General features: G+C 47.0%; 1 protein-coding gene across 2 annotated transcripts in view; it reads right to left on the bottom strand.

Moving 5' to 3' along the window:
- The window catches only part of TIAM2 (TIAM Rac1 associated GEF 2), a 100,279-nt gene that overhangs the window by 62,043 nt on the left and 17,204 nt on the right, over positions 1-21,032 (bottom strand). For both annotated transcript variants that reach the window (XM_036024931.1, XM_028508639.2), the window contains exons 6-7: positions 11,500-11,685; positions 10,727-10,873 (exon numbers count right to left, since the gene is read on the bottom strand). In XM_036024931.1, coding sequence (XP_035880824.1) covers positions 10,727-10,873; positions 11,500-11,685 — 333 coding nt within the window. The remainder of the gene's footprint in view (positions 1-10,726; positions 10,874-11,499; positions 11,686-21,032) is intronic.

The raw sequence follows: 21,032 nt of genomic DNA, 5'->3' as shown, positions 1-21,032 counted from the left end.
ACGAGCGCACCATGCCTGCCCACACCATGCTGCGTGCTCAGCAGTTTCTGACCCAAATGTCTCGACTCCTGTGCCCTGCCCTCCCTTGTCCCAGGATCTCGCCCTGAGTGACTTCTTTTTGTTTCCCCAAATGAAAAAAAGTCCTCAAACAAAAAACATTTTGCTGATGCAAAAGAGGTGAAACCAAAGGTGGCAGAAGCACTAAAAGGCATCAAAATCTTCCAGTTCAGAAAAAGCGGATGAAGTGGCACTTTTCCCTCTCGGACCCCTCCCCCACGTACAGTGTCACAACGCATCCACGACGTGTGTTTCCCCGCCCTGGTGAACACCTAAGGCTCCGCCCCTCACTACATAACAGGCGGCCGAGACAAAAAAAAAAAAAAAAAGGCCCAAATCAAAGAACAGATCAAAGCTCCAGAAAAAATAGAAGAACAGATAAAGTGCTTCCAAGATAAGGCCAAGGTAAAGGAGTTCATCATCACCAAGCCTTTATTATATGAAATGTTAAAGGGACTTAACTAAGAAAAAGAAGATAAAAAATATGAGCAGTAAAATGACAACAAATTCACAACTATTAACAACCGAACCTAAAAAAACAAAAACAAAAAAAACTAAGCAAACAACTAGAGCAGGAACAGAATCACAGAAATGGAGATCACATGGAGGGTTATCAGTGGGGGAGTAGGAGGGAGAGAGGAGGAAAAGGTACAGGGAATAAGTAGTATAGATGGTAGGTAGAAAACAGACAGGGGGAGGTTAAGAATAGTATAGGAGATGTAGAAGCCAAAGAACTTATATGTACAACCCATGGACATGAACTAAATGGAGGGAATGGGGGTGGGAGGGGATGTGCAGGAGAGGAGAATAGAGGGGGGGAAATGGGACAATTATAATAGCATAATCAATAAAATATATTTTAAAAATCTTCAAGTTCAAAAATTTTTGAGTGGTAGAAAAATGTCTCCATAGGTGTATTACATCAAATGGAAAGTACTTTGAAGGTGACTGAAGTTTAAACATATAAGAATACACAGTTTTTTACAAACAAATTCCATTTCTTGAGTCCCCCTCTCATACTCTGAATTCTATGCATTAAAAAGTAAAAGATCTTATGTAGGATTAAAAATTAAAATGGATATAGTAAAGAAATTAAAACAAAAAAGAGGTTGAGGCAAAGCAAGAAAGACCCATCTTTCTGGGCCACCATTCGTGAATGTGTTGCCCCCTACTGGCTTTTCTCGGTCTGTCATGGATGCGTCACTCTCTGCACATGTCCCTGGACAGACGACGGCAGCCTCGGATACATACGAACCTCAAGTGCCCAAACGAGAGAGACAGGGGTGCAGAGGAGCAGGTGCTTGGAGCCCAGGACGAGGGAATCTGCCGGGACACCACTCTCTCCTGAAGGGTCCTCATCTCACAGGATCCCACTTCACTCCCTAGAAAATCTCCCAGGCACTTCTGGGCACCTAAGCAGCAATCCCAGCCAGGTGAGGCAGGCACACAACCAGGGCCTGCCTTAAAGGCGCAGACCCAGGCTCTCAGAACTCGCTTGCCCAGCATCGAACTAAAAGCCCAGCAGAGGTCGCTGTGGAGTAAGAAACCACACAGCAGCCGGCCCAGAGCAAATCAGGGTCCCCATTCCAGCTGCAGAGCAGCTCCACTCTCCACTTTCAGAACAGGACAGGAAAACTGTCGCTGAGGATGGGCGGGTGGGGGAGGGGCGGGGGAGATGCAGACTCACACCTACTACCCCTCGTGCCCTCCTGTCCCATCCCTCCAGTCCGTCGGAGAGGCCGTCACTCAGGGCCAGTGGAATCAGCTTTGACCTGCTGTCAGTCACTCACCATTCCCAGCCCTCGGAGGGCAGCACCCTTGTGACCCTCTGTTTAACAGGTGAGGAAAACGAGGCCTGGAAGATCCCAGAACTTTGCCCAAGAGCGCACAAAGGGAGCTGCGACTGTGGGGATTTGCACCCCGGAAACCTGGCGTGAGCAGGTGCTCACCACCGCGACACTGTACAGAATTGTCAGCCTGGCAGTCACCTCCCCACAAACAGGATGCAGCCTTACTTTCCCAGTTCCTTTCCATTATATAAAACACACACCACGTTCCGGTTGAATGAAAGGGCTCACCCGCCATTCCCACCAAGGAGTGAATGGCGTCTCTGCCTCTGGACCCTCGTTCACATCCAGGACCTTCCACACAGCTCTAGGGCGGGAACCACTTGGACCCTTCAACCTAGCTCCGAATGCTCCTCCCGTCTCATGAAGCGCCTCCTGCTCGCTTCCCTCATCCCCCCAATTCCACACAATTAGATGTGTCCAGGCTCCTGGGTCCCTGGGACAGCACTGGGCTACACCCCGCTCACAAGACAGTCATCCCCAGCTGCTCTGGCGCCCCCAGGTGTCAAGATGCGGGACACAGCGGAGGCTGCTGGGTCTCCTTCCTCAGCCCTCAGCACAGTGAGTGCGTCCTGCACCCGGAACACCCCTGACACGAGTGTTGACTTGGAAACAACTAGAAATTCACTGTCATGCACAGGCTTGCAAAGTAAAAGCTGTCTGTTCTCAGTACCTTCTTCAAATCTTCCCTAAAAGTTCAAGAAGAGACATTAACAGATTGTTAGCAGGGGAAAAGTCCTGGACGAGAGAATAGTGTGCAGGGAAATACAGCGATGGAAGGGAAAACAAAAGAAATATCCACATGCTACTTAATTCCACAGGGTCTTGTGCCTGCAACAGCTCTGAGGAATCATTTCCTAAGTCTGCCCTTGACCTAAAGTGGAGTGGATGGCCAAAGACAAGCTGCCTATCCAAGCCAAGGAGGACTCTGAATTTGTCAAGATACCTCAATGAAGCCCTGGCTGGTGTAGCTCAGTGGATTGAACGTGGGCTGTGAACCAAAGTGTCATAGGTTCGATTCCTAGCCAGGGTACATGCCTGGGTTGCAGGCCATAACCCCCAGCAACCGCACATTGATGTTTCTCTATCTCCCTCCCTTCCCTCTCTAAAAATAAATAAATAAAATCTTTTTAAAAAATCCCTCAATGAAAATTTATATCTATTTTTTTACTGTGTATAATACACACACATATCCCGGAAGTGTATGCAGTTACAGAAGCAAAACCTGGTTATTCAAAGGAGGCGTCGAGAATGTGGAATTTAGTTTGAACTAGAAAAAGAAAAAGCTATCTGGTGCTGACAGCTCTCCTAGGTTGCTGTACATTTTGCCCATTTGGACAGCAAACTAGATTGATCTCCTCAAGGGGCAATGCTGTCCATGCTGGAAACACACACGCTTTATTCTCAGTACGCCGGATACAACACTCTCCTACACTGTGTTTCACAAAAGGAACAGAAGATCCTGAAAATATGCACAACAAATGGAGTCATCTGGAAAACTCCCTTTCCAGTTCAGTCTTTAATGACTCTCCCCCCAAGCGTGTGGCTGGCTACCTCGGTCAAAACTGTTGCACACCCAGCTCCCTCCCACTCCCCCTCGCCCTCCCCCTAAAAATCAGTTTCCAATTAGCCCACTTCAGGTTTCCAGGTCCCAGAGAAGGCAGACGGAGACAGTAAGAATGTAACAGCCGACTTGGGTCAAATCCCAGCCTTGGCAGGGCTGGCTATCTACAGTCTCTAGGCTTCCGGGGTTTTTTTTTTTTCCACCTTTAAAGGGAGCTGCAAATGGCAGCCTCTGGGGGTGGGGGTGGGAGTGGGAGTGGGGGGTGTCAGGGCCTGGTATGAGGAATGGCACGGGAAGGTACGGACACTGTGCCTTCTTGTATGAAGGACCACAACCATGTGGAAGAACTTTTTCAAAGCTCAGCCTGGATGGCAGCACTACAGTGCAATGGGTTTAGCCACTGTGACCCCATGCTGGCCACTACAAAGACCTGAATGGGAGCCACCCGGGGTGGGGGGGGGGGCTGGGGCGACCACTGAGGGCAGATCCCCACACCGTCCAGCTCTGACCGGCCGTGGCTGACTGGCAGCCCTGGCACCTGAGCTGACTTAATTAAGGTTTACAAACCGCTTTAGCCCCCCCTTGTAGGGCAAGTTCCACAGAAGCTGCTATTATTATTATTATTATTATTATCATCATTATTATTACATGAATGGTCCCAAGAGCACAGGTCAAATTCCTTCTGCTCCGTGTGCCTCCAGGAGAGAGCACAGAAGCTGCGGGTGTTCTCACAGCAGATGCTGCCGGATCAAACAGCTTGTAATTGCTACTTGGATCGTGGAGGGAAGGGAGTGGCAAAATCACAGCCGGGCTGTCACGGAGGGGCCCACACCACCTGGGTGGCTGGGAAAAGGAAAGTCTATTAGCAAGGGAGATGAGGAGAAAACAAGAGGACTCACACCTCTGTGTTTTCTTTTTTTTTAAAAAAAGGTTTTATTTATTTATTTTTAGAGAGGGAAGGGAGGGAGAGAGAAAGAGAGAGAAACATCCATGTGCAGTTGCTGGGGGTCATGGCCTGCAACCCAGGCACGTGCCCTGACTGGGAATCGAACCTGCGACACTTTGGTTCGCAGCCCGCGCTCAATCCACTGAGCTACGCCAGCCAGGGCTTTCTGCGTTTTCTTAACAAGAAGAAAATGTCGCAGAGGAGAAAGTGTCTATTCCCTTCTGGAGTTGATGTTGAAACATCAGTTAAAATGAAAGGAACATGGCCAATGTCTCTTCCTTCCTTCCTTCCTTCCTTCCTTCCTTCCTTCCTTCCTTCCTTCCTTCCTTCCTTCCTTCTCTTTCTTCCCCACCCCCTCCCATCCACCCATCTGTACACGTATGCACATTATGTAGGGTTCCATAGTAATATTCTATTTCCACAAACTACTATGTTATAATCAAAAGGATGTGGTTTCATTCCTATTTTCCATCTTAAAAACCAACATCAGTCATTTTTCCCCAGTTTGGAGCTGATGACTAACGCAACAAGGCTCCATTCACTGCATGCTGCGAATCCTTGGGGCACCCCCGGACAGTGTGCCAGGAGCCAGGGCCAAGGCCGGGCTCCCCAGTCTCTGCAGCGAGGCTTCCAGAGTAGCTGCCCATCCTGGCCTCAGTGGGGGATCCGCTGTCGCCATCCCCACAACAAACACCGCCCTGCAAACACTCCCTGAGATTCCCCAATTACTCATTAAGAAGTACCTATAAAAAGCTTTCATTTGGGGCTATCCAAACTGTCCTCTAAAAAATGCTTCAAACAGGGCTGGCTTTATTCCAACCTTAACAGATTTCCAATCAGGGTGAGTCACTGTTGAACAGTTGTATGATGCACCACATTGAGTGGAATAGTTTACAGCGGCCACGAACCCCTTCCGTCCCAATGCTCAGGAATGACTGCCTCCCTGTGTCACCCTAGTGGACATACTGATAATATGCTGACTGTATACAAATGCATGGTTTGTGCACGTTATAACTATTCCCCAAGAATGATCAGCGGAGGAAAACTAGTGAAATGTAATGTTAATTATTCAACCAGCTACAGGCAGAAGTTTAAGTCCCAGACATACATAAAAACAAATGCCTTTACTTCCATCTGCAAGTCAATTTAAACCCAGTTATCTGAGTCTGCAGTACGGAAATGTAAATACACAATTAACACAGCCCTAGAAGGCAAAGGAATTTCTTTAGCATCATCCCTCTCTCAGAAGCAACATTTAGTTAGAATAAATAGGGAGAGCTGTTTAAATACATAGGCTTTAAGTTAACAGATGCTGCAATACTCGCTTCTTGCCCATTACAGCACCACTGGGACTTGCCGATTAAATCGCAAGATCTTTTGGTAATTTAAGCCCGACTTAAATAATTAATTCTAATCATTAATGGGTATTTTACCAAAATTATATTCAAGTCCAACATAAGTTCTGTTCATAGAAAATGCTTTGATGATGATCTAAATGTTCAAAGTAAGACATTTTAATTATTTCATACAGGAAGAGATACGATTTTAAAATTATGGGTGTTTTAAAAGATTTTATTTAGTTTTAGAGAGGGGGAAGGGAGGGACAAAGAAAGGAAGAGAAACATTGATGTGTGAGAGAAACATCAATCAGTTGCCTCCTGGGGTACCTGGCCTGCAATTCAGGCATGCGCCCTGACAGGGAATCGAACCGGTGACCTTTCAGCTCACAGGCTGGTGCTCAGTCCACTGAGCCAAACACACCAGGGCAAAATTAGGGGGTTTGATTGCAGATCAAACAATTCTCAACCATTAAAGGGCTACATCTAATACAGACAGAAGGCAAATTTATTAGGCAAGACTATGTCCTTGGCAGTGTGCAATATGGTGAGAATATACACATAATCAGAAGATCTACACACGCAATACTGGACACAGGTCCTCCTTACGAGCTTGTCCAGGGACACACGGCCTAACAGACACTCGCCGGGATGCCTGGCAGTAAGAGGTGAGATAGAGTGAGAACCAAGCACCTAAGAGCGACACTTTAAAAAAAAATACAAAACCAAGTAAAATCCCTGGAGAAAGGTGTGATTTGATCTGGATTTTGAAACAGGCTCTGCAAGTGCATAGAAACAAAGGGGCGGGGACTGGAAATTACTTACTAGGAAAAGTCTACCGATTTGATGGCATGATTTATAAAGAAGGAAGCTTGGACATGGCTTGCTCACCCCACCTCTGGTCGGATTTAGTGAAAGGAGAGAACCGAGAACAGACAGGAGCAACACCAGCGTGTGACAGGGCCTCTCATCGCCCATGCTGTCCGCCCCTGACCTCTGGGGATGGGAGGTGGAGGGGGCAGGGTTTGAACAGAGGTTTCTACCCTGGTTCAGACCACGCTACCACCATGCGGCCAACTGGGCAATAGCCGTGGCACACAAGCAGCCCGGGACATGGAGTCGGAGCCAGCCTCACGTGAAGGCGGGGTAGGTGACCGCCTCTGTTGGGTACTTTGGCATCACCAGGAAGTCCCTCACTCAACCCCCAGCCCCTGACCCAGGACCTACCACAGCATCTAACACTTCACCACTGCTCACATTTTCAAACTAAATTAACTAAATTCCCTCTTCACTGAATCACCCCAATTAATCCATGAGTAACACTGCCCGCATCTGCAAAAGCATATTAATATCAGGCTTCAACTTTGCCAAATAGAGTTTTGTTGGACATAAAACCCAAGATAAAATATTTTGATGAGCAAGACAGAGTAGCAGATCAATAACATGAAACACGGCTTCAAGGGGAAGGTTCGGCATTGAAAAAAAAGACACAAAGATCCCTGGCGGGTGTGACTTTAATCAGGTGTCCTGTACTCCGAAAGGTTGTGGGTTCGATTCCCGTCAGGGCACGTACTTAGGTTGTAGGTTTGATCCCCAGAAAATGTCCTCGGGTGGGGATTAAAAAAAAAAAGGACGAGGCATAAGCTCATCCAGACAATCATCACCCAACTCCAGAACTCTGTTCAGAAACAGTTCTGGGGAACATGTTCTGCCAAAAACGATTCTGGAGTCTGAAAGGGGACCCTGGACTCAGCCCCCACGGGGGAACTGGCAAAGTCTCCCAAAGCGGCTGACCCACAGCGTGGGTGTGACCCACAGCCCGGACCTGTGGGAGGACCCCCTGGCCAGCCTGCGGGGGGAAAACGCAATTTTGAATTCACTCAACTCTCAAATGAGGGTAAGCACTGCTGAGGAATAGGGAAGGATACACGAAAGCTTCCATGTTTACTTCGGTCACGACGCTTTTAAGACGCAGTTATCATGAGTGTAGATGCCTGCAAACACACTTGGCGTTTCAAGAATATCTCTTATGTACCTTACCAGGGACCATTTTAATTCTAAATTTCCGGGGAACCGGTTCATGTAAAGATGCTAAACTAGCCCTGCCCACTTAACTCAGCCCCTGGGTCACTGTGGGAAAGGAGCGAGCTGCCGTCCACGGCGGCAGCTACTGGACAGACAGGCGTCTGGAGGCAGCTGAGTCCCGGAAAACCAAGGCCGCCCCTTGAATCGAGTATCTGATAGAGAGCAGGGAAGAGTACTAATCAAACGGCTCTGCTTGTTCATTCAGCAGCGACCCTTTTCAGTACTTAAAAGTCTAAGTTCTAGCCCTGGCTGGCGTAGCTCAGTGAATTGAGTGTGGGCTGGGAACCAAACCCAGCCAGGGTACATTCCTGGGTTGCAGGCCATAACCCCCAGCAACCGCACATTAATGTCTCTTTCTCTCTCTTTCTCTCTCTCTCTCCCCCCTTCCCTCCCTAAAAAATAAATAAAATCTTTAAAAAAAAAAAGTCTAAGTTCTATAACACGTTTTATAAGACTTCACAATGGGAACTCTTTCCCACGCCACCGCATTGAAAAAGTTGGGTGTCTTCCTTTCCCTCTGCTGACACATTCTACTTTTCTACGGTGTTATTATTCAAGTCATCTTGGATCTTCTGGATGTTGCTTTTAACCAAGATGTGCACGTTTCCAAAGATGTGGGGCAGAGCTCACATTTGACTTGGCAAAGCTGCCAAAATCAAGCTTATAACTATTTTTTTAAATGTGCATGAAATAAATATTAGGAAGAAGTATGGCTAAATATTAAAACTCACTGTGTTTGGATAGAAGAACTAGGAGTAATTTCCTTTACTTTTTCCAATTATCTTTTAGATTTTATAGAATAATAAACATTGAAAATAAGCCAGTATGCCCTGGCTGGTGTAGGTCAGTGGATTCAGCACTGGCCTGTGAACCAAAGGGTCACCGGTTCGATTCCCAGTCAGGGCACACGCCTGGGTTGTGAGCCAGGTTCCCAGTTGGGGGCACATGAGAGGCAACCACACGTTGATGTTTCTCTCCCTCCCTTTCTCTTTCCCTTCCCCTCTCTCTAAAAGATAAATAAAATCTTTATAAAAAAATAAGTCATTTAAATATTTATAGGTACAGTACCTATGACACAACAACTTCATTCAGTTATTTAAATACCAACACTATAATTAGTTTCATACCTTTTAAAAACAAAAAATATTCAACCACATGTTGCTATTTATCGAGATATCTTACATTGGCAACATTTACCACATACAACGAGGCAAAGGCCATATTGGGCTCACATCTCATTAGCGAAATGTCAACATCTAAGCAAAACAGCAAGTCATAAAGTGATTTATCATTACCGTTTAATTATATAGAATCAACTACCTTGATTAAAATGAGAACTTGCCTCCGAAACATTATTTAAACTTTACGGAAGTTCAATTTAAAAATGTAAGCCCAGCATTAGCAAATGGTCCGACGGTTTTTAGTTAACTACAACATATCTTGAAGAAATGTACTTTCATCCACAACTAAACAAACTATTACTTCTAACAGTTACAGTGCAAACAGGACCACGATTTTGAAACACAGCATTCTTTTTGACCTTGAACGTGCAGAAATAAGGACCACGTAAAAGTGCTTTCACGTGCTTCCGCCGCCGTCCTACCAACTGATCAACCCTCCACCACCTCCACCTCCACTGTCCCCAAGTTATGAGCAGGTCAAAGAAGTTGACACAATCCCTGTTATTCACTAACCCACAAAATTGCTGTTATACATAATCAAATGAATAGCTATAGACAAAGTAGGAAACAAAGTTCCATAAAATGTGACTCTCCCTCCCAGGTCACACTGAAGCGCATTCGAAAGAACCAACAACCTGCTGAAGATAAAAACAAGAACCTCTTCGGACTTCATCACAGACATCTTCCCTCCTCACTCAGGTGATCCGATCATCACGGTAACTCATCGATCATCTCTGGAAAACCAGTAACCCTAAAGCCAGTCAGTCAGCAACCCACAATTCCTATCATAAACTGCAGTCGCAGTGTTCGGAAGTGCTGCAGATACAAGCACTCAAAACGCGCTGAAGACGATTCACTGTGCGTAGGCCCCATTTCGGCAGTGAGTGCTGCGGCTGTTTTTGCTTGACACAATGTGTCAACGCTGCCCTTCCTCCCCAAGGAGACTCAGCAGCAGCAACAGGCCAGTGGCTTAGGGCTTCGGGTCCCAGATGGCCCGGTCCTGGCCCAGCCCCTCGGGTGCGGTGTGAACAAGGACAACGAAGTGGCCCAACCTCTCCAGGTCTCGGGCTCCTCATCTGCAAACCGTGATGACAAACTGCTTACAAAGACTAAGTAAGCAACCCTGGCTGGCGTAGCTCAGTGCATTGAGCTCGGGCTGCGAACCAAAGTGTCGCAGGTTCGATTCCCAGTCAGGGCACATGCCTGGGTTGCAGGCCACGGCCCCCAGCAACTGCACATTGATGTCTCTCTCTTTCTCTCTCTCCCCCTTCCCTCTCTAAAAAGCAAATAAAATCATAAATAAATATTTTTAAAAAAGAGTAAGTAAGCAAAGTATCCCACACTATCAACCGATTTTAGCATTTAGCTGCAGTTTCCCTGATTGTTAACTGTACACATTTAGTTTAACATGAAATCTATGGGAAAAATAAATATCAGTACGAAAGACAAAGAAATGTGTGGATTCTTTTCTGATTATCCTCACTTTTGTGTTACTAAGCACCCCAGGAGTGAGTGAGGTGCCCTCTTTGGGGCGTGCCAGAAGGAGACGGAGCAACCTGTGTGTTTCGTTTGGGGAAAAAGCGCAAGCGCAGGCTGCGTGCCTTTGAACCAAATTTCACCTCAGTCCTAACGGACAAGGAACACTTTGCAGCGGGCAGACACCCCAGGATCCCCCACTCGGGCTACAGCCCCTCTCCTGCGGAGCTCACCTGAGTTACAGAAGGTCTCTTCTCCTTCCCTTTTCTTGCCAGTGTGTCCAGCCCTTTCAATGAGGAGAACAGGCCCTTCTTGTTTCTCGCTCGCTGGGTCACTGAGAGTGTCCTCTTCCGGAAGGCAGAGTCATCTCTAGAGCACACCTAATCCAAAACACAGTTTTTAAAAGGTCTGAAAGCATATTACTTGGGTGGCAGAGAGAACACACTATATTGCCCTCACGGACTATATTGCCCTCTCAGAAGTAAGCCCTGCCTGCACGCAGGGCATTCTGCCCAGTACCGAGGCCACTGCAAGGCTGACACACCCCAGTTGGATCCGCCACGGAGATGTCACTTATCTGCATAACACAGGCCTCGTTACAACATCCAGATCTCTCCATGGGGCACAGTAGGGTCAGCAAAACAATCCACAGACGCCCCCCTCCCCCAGGCTGAGCCGGCACCACCCGCGGAAATCGCCCACCCGGGAGTGATTTCAGAAAGTCCAGTAAAACGACCTCCGACCAGCCCTTTGATTCTTCACCCCATTGTGACTACCACGTGAGGGAGGAACAGACTGAACGGCAGATGCAGACGTGAATATTTAATACGCATCTACTAGTGGCTGGATTCTTCAGCAGCAGCAGCAGCAGCAGCGAGGAAGCTGGAACTCTTTATGCAGCATCTCAGCACTCCGCCCCCGGGAGCTCGGCCCCTGGGGGCCCTGGTCAGTCACTGAGCTCAGCCACAGCAGAGCTGAGGGCCACCAACCTCCCCGGGGCACTTACCAGGGCGTGGAAAGAAGAAACTGACAAGATGCCCAGCCTGCCCAGGGCCAGCTTGGAGGGGCGGCTGGCGGCGGCCAGGAGGCTCTTGGGGTTCGGCAGCTCCCCGCCTTGCAGGCTGGCCAGATAGCAGCGCATCCTGAAGAGATCCATGTGGAACCGCTCCAGGTTCTGCTCCCACTGCTGAATCTGTCCGTGCAAGAACAGGGGCAACTGAAGTCAGGAGGAGATGTTTCCAGGGCTCAGACTGGGAATGTCATCCCTTCCACAAACTTCAAGGGAAAAATTATTGCTGCTGGTGTGGCAGGGTTGAAGTAAGCCTCCACGGCTCACCCCAGCCCAAGCCCTCCGGCCAACGCACAGTGGGTCAGACCGTGAGTACCGACCGCACCAGGACGGCCCAAAGTGAAGTAAAGCTGGCGGTCCCGATAGGGCGCCTTACCAAGATGCCACGACCTTTGGGGAATGCCAGAGCTCTGAATCCCACTGGCCCAAGGCTGGGCGCACAAGAGTAAGTCAGTTATTTCACTTGGTTTCACTTCCCTTCACATTTACAGCCTCCGATCTCAAACCAGGTTAACGGAATCGCACCAAACTGACACTGGATGAGTGCATGGAGGCGGTAGCTTTACATTTCTGTACCTTCTGGGCAAGTAACTCAAAATAATAACAAGCTAAAGGACTTTAGGAATCAGGACAAATAAAGCTTTTATCCCTCTTTTCAGCAGCTTAGAGAATAATCACCATCTAGCCAGTGGAATAAAATTAAAACACACAACAGAAATTTCTATCTACTTCTTCAACAGTGAGGTCAGGGGCTGGTAAAGAGACAGTCAAACTCTGGAGGCTGGTGTCCTCCCTTCTTCCAAGGAGGGCACAACGTGTGTAAGCACGACCTTCATTTCAAGATAAACTAACAGGTGGAGAAGGCTCTAGGAACCCGCCAGCACGGGGACTCAGGAGAGCGGAGCGCTGGACTCCCCACGGTGTGGAGGGCAAACCCAAAGTTCAAGAGCAGGTCTGTGGCAAAGGCTTGTCAACAAATCGGCACTGGAGTTGTGTCGTTTTATTTGCAACATTGCATCTCCTCCGGTTTTGCCACGGTTAACACCCAGTCAGATCCCCACCTTCCACAGTCAGCTTTCCGGGTCGGCCCTTAATCCTGGATGAGCGTGACAAGGGTGTCACATGATCTCCAACACTTAACACTGGGTGCCTGCCCTTCGGTCTCTCCCCAGAGAAAAGCAGAACCAGATCAGGGTCTTCCCCAGACCCCACCCAAGTTCTCCCTCGCTATTTCTTAGAAAGGTCACTGTACAAACTTCCTACGTGAAAGAAATATGATGGCCACAGGATCTCAACAATTCATTGGTTCAGCATTTTTTGTCAGTAAACAACAAATTCCCAGAATGCACTGCAAAAATCTCAATCTCCATAATGATTTTACCCTCATTTAAAGCTCTGTAACCCCCTTATTGGTGATGTAACAGCCCACCGGCATCAGCCTTGAACAAATACCAGGACAACCTGTTGGCTTTTAAAAATGAAGATGCCCAGCTGGAATGCCTCAAGGTTCTCCCCGTTAGGTGTGAGGCCCAGGGCCGTTTACACTTCCAGGCCACCTCCGGCAACTCTGGTGTCTGGCTTTAGTGGGGACTGCTGTTCTAGAATAACAAGACCGTCCAAACTGAAACTGCGGGTCTCCACTTGGTTGCAGCGTTAGAGCATGCTAGACTGCAGAAGTGACGGGTGGGTAGTGTGTGACCATGGCTGACACTCATCAGAAGCTGTAAGGCTACAGGGAAAACGATGCTCCCAGTGTGTCTTGCAAACACCTTCTCCAGCTGACCCCTGAAAACCACAACTACAGATGCATTCTTCTGTCTTCTGATACCATACAGCTATTTCTAGACTGGGTAGTGTATTAAAGCTTCTCCTTATTTATATTTCCATGTGAAATAACTTCTGAAATACTTCCTAGGGGTTCCATTGGGGGTGGAGGCAGGAGAGAAAGAAAACTAAGGAATCGCCGGATACCAGGAGATAAGTGCATACTGTCTACAGCAGATTAAAGAGACAAAAATATTAAATCAATTCCAAGCCCACGTCCATCGCTGTCAACCAAGGAAGATGACAGTCTCATATTTTCACTGAATTCTGCTGTTTATTTACAAAGTATTTCTAAAGGTCATTTAATGTATTTCTATGACTATATCAAAACACCAATGGAAAGTGAAAATAGTTCCATCCTAAACAGCAAATCATAAAATTCCATCAGAAACGCTTTGATAATCTCCAGCACACCTGGACCTGTCCACCCAAAACTTGGGACAGAAGGCAGGGGAATTCGGGGGAAGAGTACGGATTCAGATGCTTAGTGACATTTGCTGGCGGGAAGACAGGGCTGGGAGATCCCAATGGCTTCAAGCAGATCTTAGAGAGGCTGAGGAGTTTGCTGATACAGGTGATTACATCTCAAGGAACTAATTATCTCAATCAGTACTGTACATTGTGGAGGGAATTTTACAATTGAATTCAGTAAAATATACAAACAAGCCGGGACCTGAGGGTTTCTCCATTCCAACAGTGCTTCCTGTCCTTATCCGGACCGAGCCTTCGCAATGGCTCGCTGGGTGTCGATTTGACTGGGCCACGGTGTGTCCAGCCAAGTGGTCAAACGTCATTCTTTCTAGGTGTTTCCATGAGGGTGTTTGTGCACGTGATCCACATTTAAATGGGTATGCCGGAGTAAAGCACATTGCCCAAACGTAGGTGGGCCTCATCCGATCAGCTGAAGGCCTGAATGGAACAAGAAGGCTGACCCTTCCTCCAAGTGAGAAGGAACCCCTCCTGATGGCCTCCACACTGGGATGCTGGCTTTGTCCTGCCTCTGAACTTGAACGGAAACAGTGGCTCTTCCTCTGTCTTGAGCCTGCCAGTCTTTGGATGGGATCCGGCCCTCCTGGGTGGGTAACCAGCTGGCTGACTCACTCCGCAGACCTTGGGATGTGCCTGCATCCATAATCACGGGAACCAATTCTTTATAATACCGCTCTTTATATGTATTTTTTTCCTAGATCCTATTAGTTCCGTTTCTCTGGGGAACCCTGACTAACACATCCTTCGTTCCCATGGACCTCTGTGGCACAGTAAGCCGCCATTAGTCACACTTCTATTCCACATCTAAAGACAATCATTATCTTGTTTTTAAGGCCATGGTTTATTTTATACAGTGAATCAGTCATGGAGGCTAAATGAGGATTTGCGGTTGGATAAGAAGCAATGGAATAGTTGATTTTCCTTTCCAGAGACCCGTGGAAGTGGTAGAGGAGGACTTGCGAGAACACGCAGGTAACAGCACGGTGAGGACACGGAGTTGGAGGCTTGGCCCAGTTGGAGGTAAGCGGGCAGTAAAAAGGCTGGACCCACAAGCTCCAAACTGGCCTTATTATAATGAGACGGTCTGGCAACACAGGCCAAGAATTAGCCGGGGAATCAGGATCACAACACCTTTTATCTCAGCAGGCAAACGGAGGCCCAGAAGGGAAGTGACTTGACCAGGGCCACATAACAAGCTAGCCCTCCCAAATGAGCAAAGGCCAAAGGCTGACCCTGCTGTGAACAGTATATGCAGACGAGCCTCTACCAAACACTGTGACAGAGCTGAGTCCCAGGTCTGCTCGCTCGTAAGGCAGGCAGCTGTGCCCTGCCCAAGGACCATGCTGGCAACTTCCATGTACATTTTCATCCAATCGTTGACTTTTTTCTTCCCACAAATCCCCAGTGTTCTACTAGTACGTAGAGGATATAAGACTATCTATGCTCTCGCTTGAATGCCCTATTCGTATTGAACACTTTGCATTTCAATTTCCTACCAGCCATGTGCAAGTTCAGCCCAAATTTAAAGTAAAGTTATAATATATGTTAAGATTAAACCTCAAAAGATGAGGTAAAGAAGGAGGTGAAGATATAGTGGGTTGGCCAAAAAGTGCATTTTCTTCCTGTGCGACGGCTCTAAGTAGCGCTTAGTTGTCTTGAACCTCATTTGAAACAACTTTGTTAGACTGTATTGTGACAGCTGCCATATCAGTGTGCATTTTTAAAGAATACCAAAATTGGTGAATTTTTGTGTAGCCATTTTAATATTGAAGATGGAAGAAGATACACAGCACTTTTGGCATATTATGCTCTATTATTTCAAGAAAGGTAAAAATGCAAATGAAATGCAGAAAAAGATTTGTGCCGTGTGTAGAGAAGGTGCTGGGATGGATCGAATGTGTCAAAAGTGGTTTGTGAAGTTTCCTGCTGGAGATTTCTGGCTGGGCGATGCTCCGTGATCAGGTAGACCAGTTGTAAGTTGATAGCAATCAAATCGAGACACTAATTGAGAAAAGTAAATGTTATACCATTTATTTTATACCAATAAATGTTATGCAGGAGATAGCCAACATACTCAGAATATCCAAACCAATAAAATTATTGGTGAAAATAAAAAATGTGTCCTCTATAATATGGAAACAGGTTCTTTGGCCAACCCAATATTTTCTAACGGTAAAGGGAGAAGCAGAGGACAGTTGTGTAGCTATTTATTTACTCTACCTTAGGAAATGTGAATCATCATCATCACTGAAATAGTAATGTTATCTGACATGTCATTTATCAAGGGATTTCTGGAGACTTTTCCCTAACATTATCAAAAATTAAAATGCCCCAAACCAATTCTCCTATACCAACATGGTTTTATTTTTCTTTTTTCCTTTTTAAAATCCCTGAAAAACTGATAATCCTCTCTAGACATTTCTTCATTTTTAAGGTAAATCTCAGGACATGAGAATAAAAACTTGACTTCTTTGTAGATTAAGTTTTCATTTCTTCTAATGTCCATGCACAAAACATACAAATTTCAAGAATGAACAAACTCACTCTAAGGAGGTTATCTTTCATTGTAAACAGAAAAATGAACAAACGTAAGGAGGAAAAGCCCCATGTTTAAGTGCTGGCACAAAGACAACACACAAGTTTCCTCTTTCTCGTCAACAGAGCTGCACTCATTCAATGAGCTCGGGAGGTCAGGGTTTGCTCTGGGGACAGGGAAGGGGAGGACATGAAGGGTCACGCTAAACAGGGCAGATGGACAATGACACGTTAGAAAAGGTGACCGGCACATGCACGCCACACCCGGCACTCCCAGAAAAACATTTTCTACCATTTGGTCATTTGATTGCGGTCCTTGGTCATTTGTCCACGACTGGGTTTGTCCTACATGTTGAGTTGGGTTTCCTTTTCAACAGAATTAAGCTGAAAAACTCCCACACAATGTTCTCCAAGCGCTACAACCTCCCTTCCCAGAGGAACCCCTGCAGTGACAGAGACCACACTGAGGTCAACGAGCAGTTGGAACAACCAGCTAAGGTTCAGACAGTCCACTGTTTTGTTTTTTCCTTCTAATTCACACGCCATAAAATCCAGTTTTATAATAAACACAACTTCCCATCAAACTGAACCGAGAACTCCAAGTTATGGAAACAAGTAAATTAAGGATGAATTTCTATTTTATGTAAAACCAGCCATCACCTGGTTACTTTGCTAGTGGAACACAATCCGATTCACAAAAGTCTTACTGAGACACAATGGTGTCCTTTGTTTAGGAGCACGGTTCGAATCCCAGGTCTGACACCTAGCAGCTGTGTGATGTTAGAAAACGTACAATACTTAACCTCTCTAAGGGTCTGTTTAGTCATAGATTAAATGGGTGATGCACACAACTCTGCCTCCTGGAGTTACTGTGAAGTCACCCCCGATCACAGCCGGAGGACATATATTTGCTGGGGAATACAGCGGGGAAAGTGGGCGGGGAAGAGGCCCAGAGCTGGCGAGGAGCGGGGACAGAGGAGGACTCCAAGCGCTCCGTCAAGAGGAAAGGAGACACAGGTCCGTTCTCTGGCCAGCTCAGGCCAAGTGCCAGGGGGACAGACCTGGAAAGTTACGGATCCTTCAGGAGGTCCTACTTTATACGAGGAGCAACCTTGACACCAGGAGATAATTATAAAACAATGCGGCGGGAGCAGTGACGGGGACCCCCATCTGGCCACACTTGCCAGGCCAGCCCAGGGTTCCCAGTCAATAAGCACCCACTGGGTGAAACTGAAAGGTCACCGCCCCCTCCACCCCCCTCATCCTTCCAGCACCGACCGGCTGCCTCCAGAACAAGGCCCAGGTTGTGGGCCAGCCCCTCTGGACTCTGGCCCTGTCACCCTCACTCCCCTTCACCGGCCCTCCAACGCCCACTCCCTGCGTTGGGTTCTCACCCGCCCCCCACACCCTGTCTCCTATTTCCCTCAAGGCTTTGTTCACTGTTCCCTTCGCCAGTTTCCAACTGTATCCATTCGCTCCATCCTCTTTACGATTTTAAAACTTAAGTAAATATTTAAGTCGACGCCCACGTGTCCCTGACCCAGAGCAGATGCAAGCCCACCAACTGCGCCGGAGCTCTGCCGGCAACAGCCCCCCACCCCCAGCAGCCTCTCCCTCCCCGGCCAATTCACCCACCAGACCGGAGAAGGGCACAGAGCAGGCTGGGGTGGGGGAAGGACAGGAAAAACCATCTGGGAGGAGGCCACGGCCACCTAAGGGTGGTGAGGATTTGTCCCTGTTTGCTTGTTTAAAATAATAAACAGAGAGGAAAATGAAGTCCTGGCTGGACTGAATTCATAGGGCTTCCTGCTTCAGAGCTTCAAAAGGAAGCCGGCCCGTGGATGGGCCACGTGGTCGGCCCCCGGCTGGACAAGCGCAGGCGGGAGCTGCGTCCTCCCGCCCCACCCAGACCCTGAAGGCCCGTGGTCATCAGACAGTAACAGTATGAAGTCCAGCCATTACTGCTGTCACAGTGTCTTTTTGTTCGAAAAAGCCATTGACAATGACCTTTTCCACCCGAGGACTTCAAACCTGTGGCAGAGATTTTCTCTCATGTGACATAAAGCGCCCTGAAAGTGCAACTATGACTCAGCTGTGAATGACTTTATCTGAGGACCGTGGGGGTCTTTGGGGGGAAGCACTATGTAAACCATATTTTCTTTCATGTAAAATAAAATATAGTGAAGTAGAGATTTTCACATGGTAAGTGGGTAAAGCACTGCCCTTTTAAAGGAGTTTTCAAAAGGTAGTTTAGAGAAAACGATACTTATGGGATATTTGAGACATCGTGTTCTTATTGGTCTTGATTCGTAAATGCCTTTGCCTTTACGGCATCACATAATATTCTCCAAAGACTATCTCATAAAAGTAATGCTAAGCATGTGCTTGCTACCCCTTCATGTTTCATATACTCGGTGTCTGCAAGCAAAGAGCAAACAGCTTCTTTACAACCAGCTTGCAGATGAATTAAGGACAGTGGGCACAGAAAATACAGTTCACGTTACCCGCTGCAAAGCCCTCTGGGAAAACATGACAAAATTACCACCTTAAAAACTGCTAACATGGTGAGAATATTTTCAGGTGGGATTTCTGAAGATCGACTCAAATTATTTCTTACCAAAAATTCACAAGCGTTGACATGAGACGTGTGGGAGGGGTGAGGAAAACAAGGAGGGGGCGGGGAGAATTGAAATGAAGAATTAGTAGTTGCTTAAAATCGTTGAAGTGATGGTTCAGTCAAACCATGTATAATGGGGGCCATAAGTGATAACTAGCCTACTTCTTCCAAAGACCTTTTTCTCTTCGGGTGGTCCAACTGTTCCAGACCTTTGCATTTGTGTGGGGGTCTATGTGAAAGTCACCCCCCACCTCCCACTCAGAGAATACCACCAATTGTGACATCATGAATGAAGTATTTATCAACTATGGCAAAGGAATAAGTGGCATTTAACAAAAATATTAAATGTCTACAAACGTTGACTTGGACGTCTTGTGGCCATAAAGAGGGAAAGGGAGGGGGAAAAAAAGATTAAAAAATGAACCAGGGGCATTCAATGTCACTAAATTCTCCTTTTCTCTCTCTCTACCTAAACAGGTGCCAAGACAGAAGGATCTGAAAACTTCAGGTTGGGCATCCCTTCCAGGGGACTGGCGTCGGGCTTTGAAGTTCCATTTTAGAGAACTGGTAGAAGTCAAAACCACACTTTCTCCCTGTTACAGTCATGAGATTTTTTTCCTAAAGATTTTATTTATTTCCAGACAGAGGGGAAGAGAGGGAGAAAAACATCAATGTGTGAGAGATACATCAACCAGTCATCCCTAACTAGGGACATGGCCTGCAACCCAGGCATGTGTCCTGACTAGGAATGGAACCCATAACCCTTTGGTTCGCAGGCTGGCACTCCATCCACTGAGCCATGCCAGCCAGGGCACCGTGAGATATTTTGATTGGGGCACCCTGAACACTCCAAGACACGTGAATCCACAAGGTGCCCCTCCGATGATACAGAGTGAAGATACTGGATCCTGGAAACTCGGGACCACGAGTGAGACAAGGTACCAAGAAAACTCCAGGATAACCCTCTCTCCTTCTCCTCTGGCTTTTTAATCGTCATGTAACCTTGACCTAGCACCATAATCCCACAAGTCACACAGACGGAGAGCTAGGAGATGAGGGCCCGCACGCTCCCAGGTCGGAAGCAGGCAGAGATGACACAGCGGAGCCCCTGGCAGCACCACATCTAGCGCCTGTGCTCTCGTCAACCGCCAGACTCCCTCCCCCTCCCCCTCCCTCCACGCTCCCAGGCGGTTCCGGCTTCCTGTTCAGCTCCTTGTTACAGCTGTGTTGTAGTCTGCGGTTTGCTGGCAGGTACTCTTTAAATAAGTGGCAGAGTCTGTTTGAGGAACAGTTCAATTCAGGAATGTGGGATACTATCCTTAAGATTCTACAAAATTATAGAAATTACATACTCCGTGATCAAGTAATATGGGAAAAATCACACAAGTATTTAACAGTGAATCACATTTAAACCCAGAATCATGGAATCCAAAGGAGAGTTTTTATTTTCCATAGTTAATAATGCCACCTCGGGAAGGTGTCCCTGACATTATAATTACTATTATTTATTACTACTAACCTATATAATCAGACAGTCTTATGATGAAGAGCATTTTATATGTTAGTCCATTAGTAAACTGTAGACTCAGAGAACCTTTAAAGTATCCAACCTCCAGGGGGACAGTGCATCCCTCCCTGAACTGTCTCTCTCAGATGCTGAAAGGTCCCTGAGCCTGCTGGACACGCGAAAGTTCAGGATTGTGTCAGGTCGGGCTGCATCACTGACAAGACGTCTGGAAACAGCCTTGTGAGTCAGAGAAAAAGATTTCAAGTAGGAAAGGAAAGCGAAAGGGAGTGGAAGAAAGGGAAAAGGAAGAGGAAAAGGAAAGGATAGAAAAGGAGAGGAAAAGGAAAAGGAAAGCTAAGGAAAGGAAAGGAAAAGGAAAGCTAAGGAAAGGAAAGGAAAAGGAAAGCTAAGGAAAGGAAAGCTAAGGAAAGGAAAGGAAAGCTAAGGAAAGGAAAGGAAAGGAAAGGAAAGGAAAGGAAAGGAAAGGAAAAGGAAAGG

Source organism: Phyllostomus discolor, chromosome 4 (assembly GCF_004126475.2).
Source record: "Phyllostomus discolor isolate MPI-MPIP mPhyDis1 chromosome 4, mPhyDis1.pri.v3, whole genome shotgun sequence".
Taxonomy (NCBI): domain Eukaryota; kingdom Metazoa; phylum Chordata; class Mammalia; order Chiroptera; family Phyllostomidae; genus Phyllostomus; species Phyllostomus discolor.
This window is presented reverse-complemented; position numbering and strand designations above follow the sequence as displayed.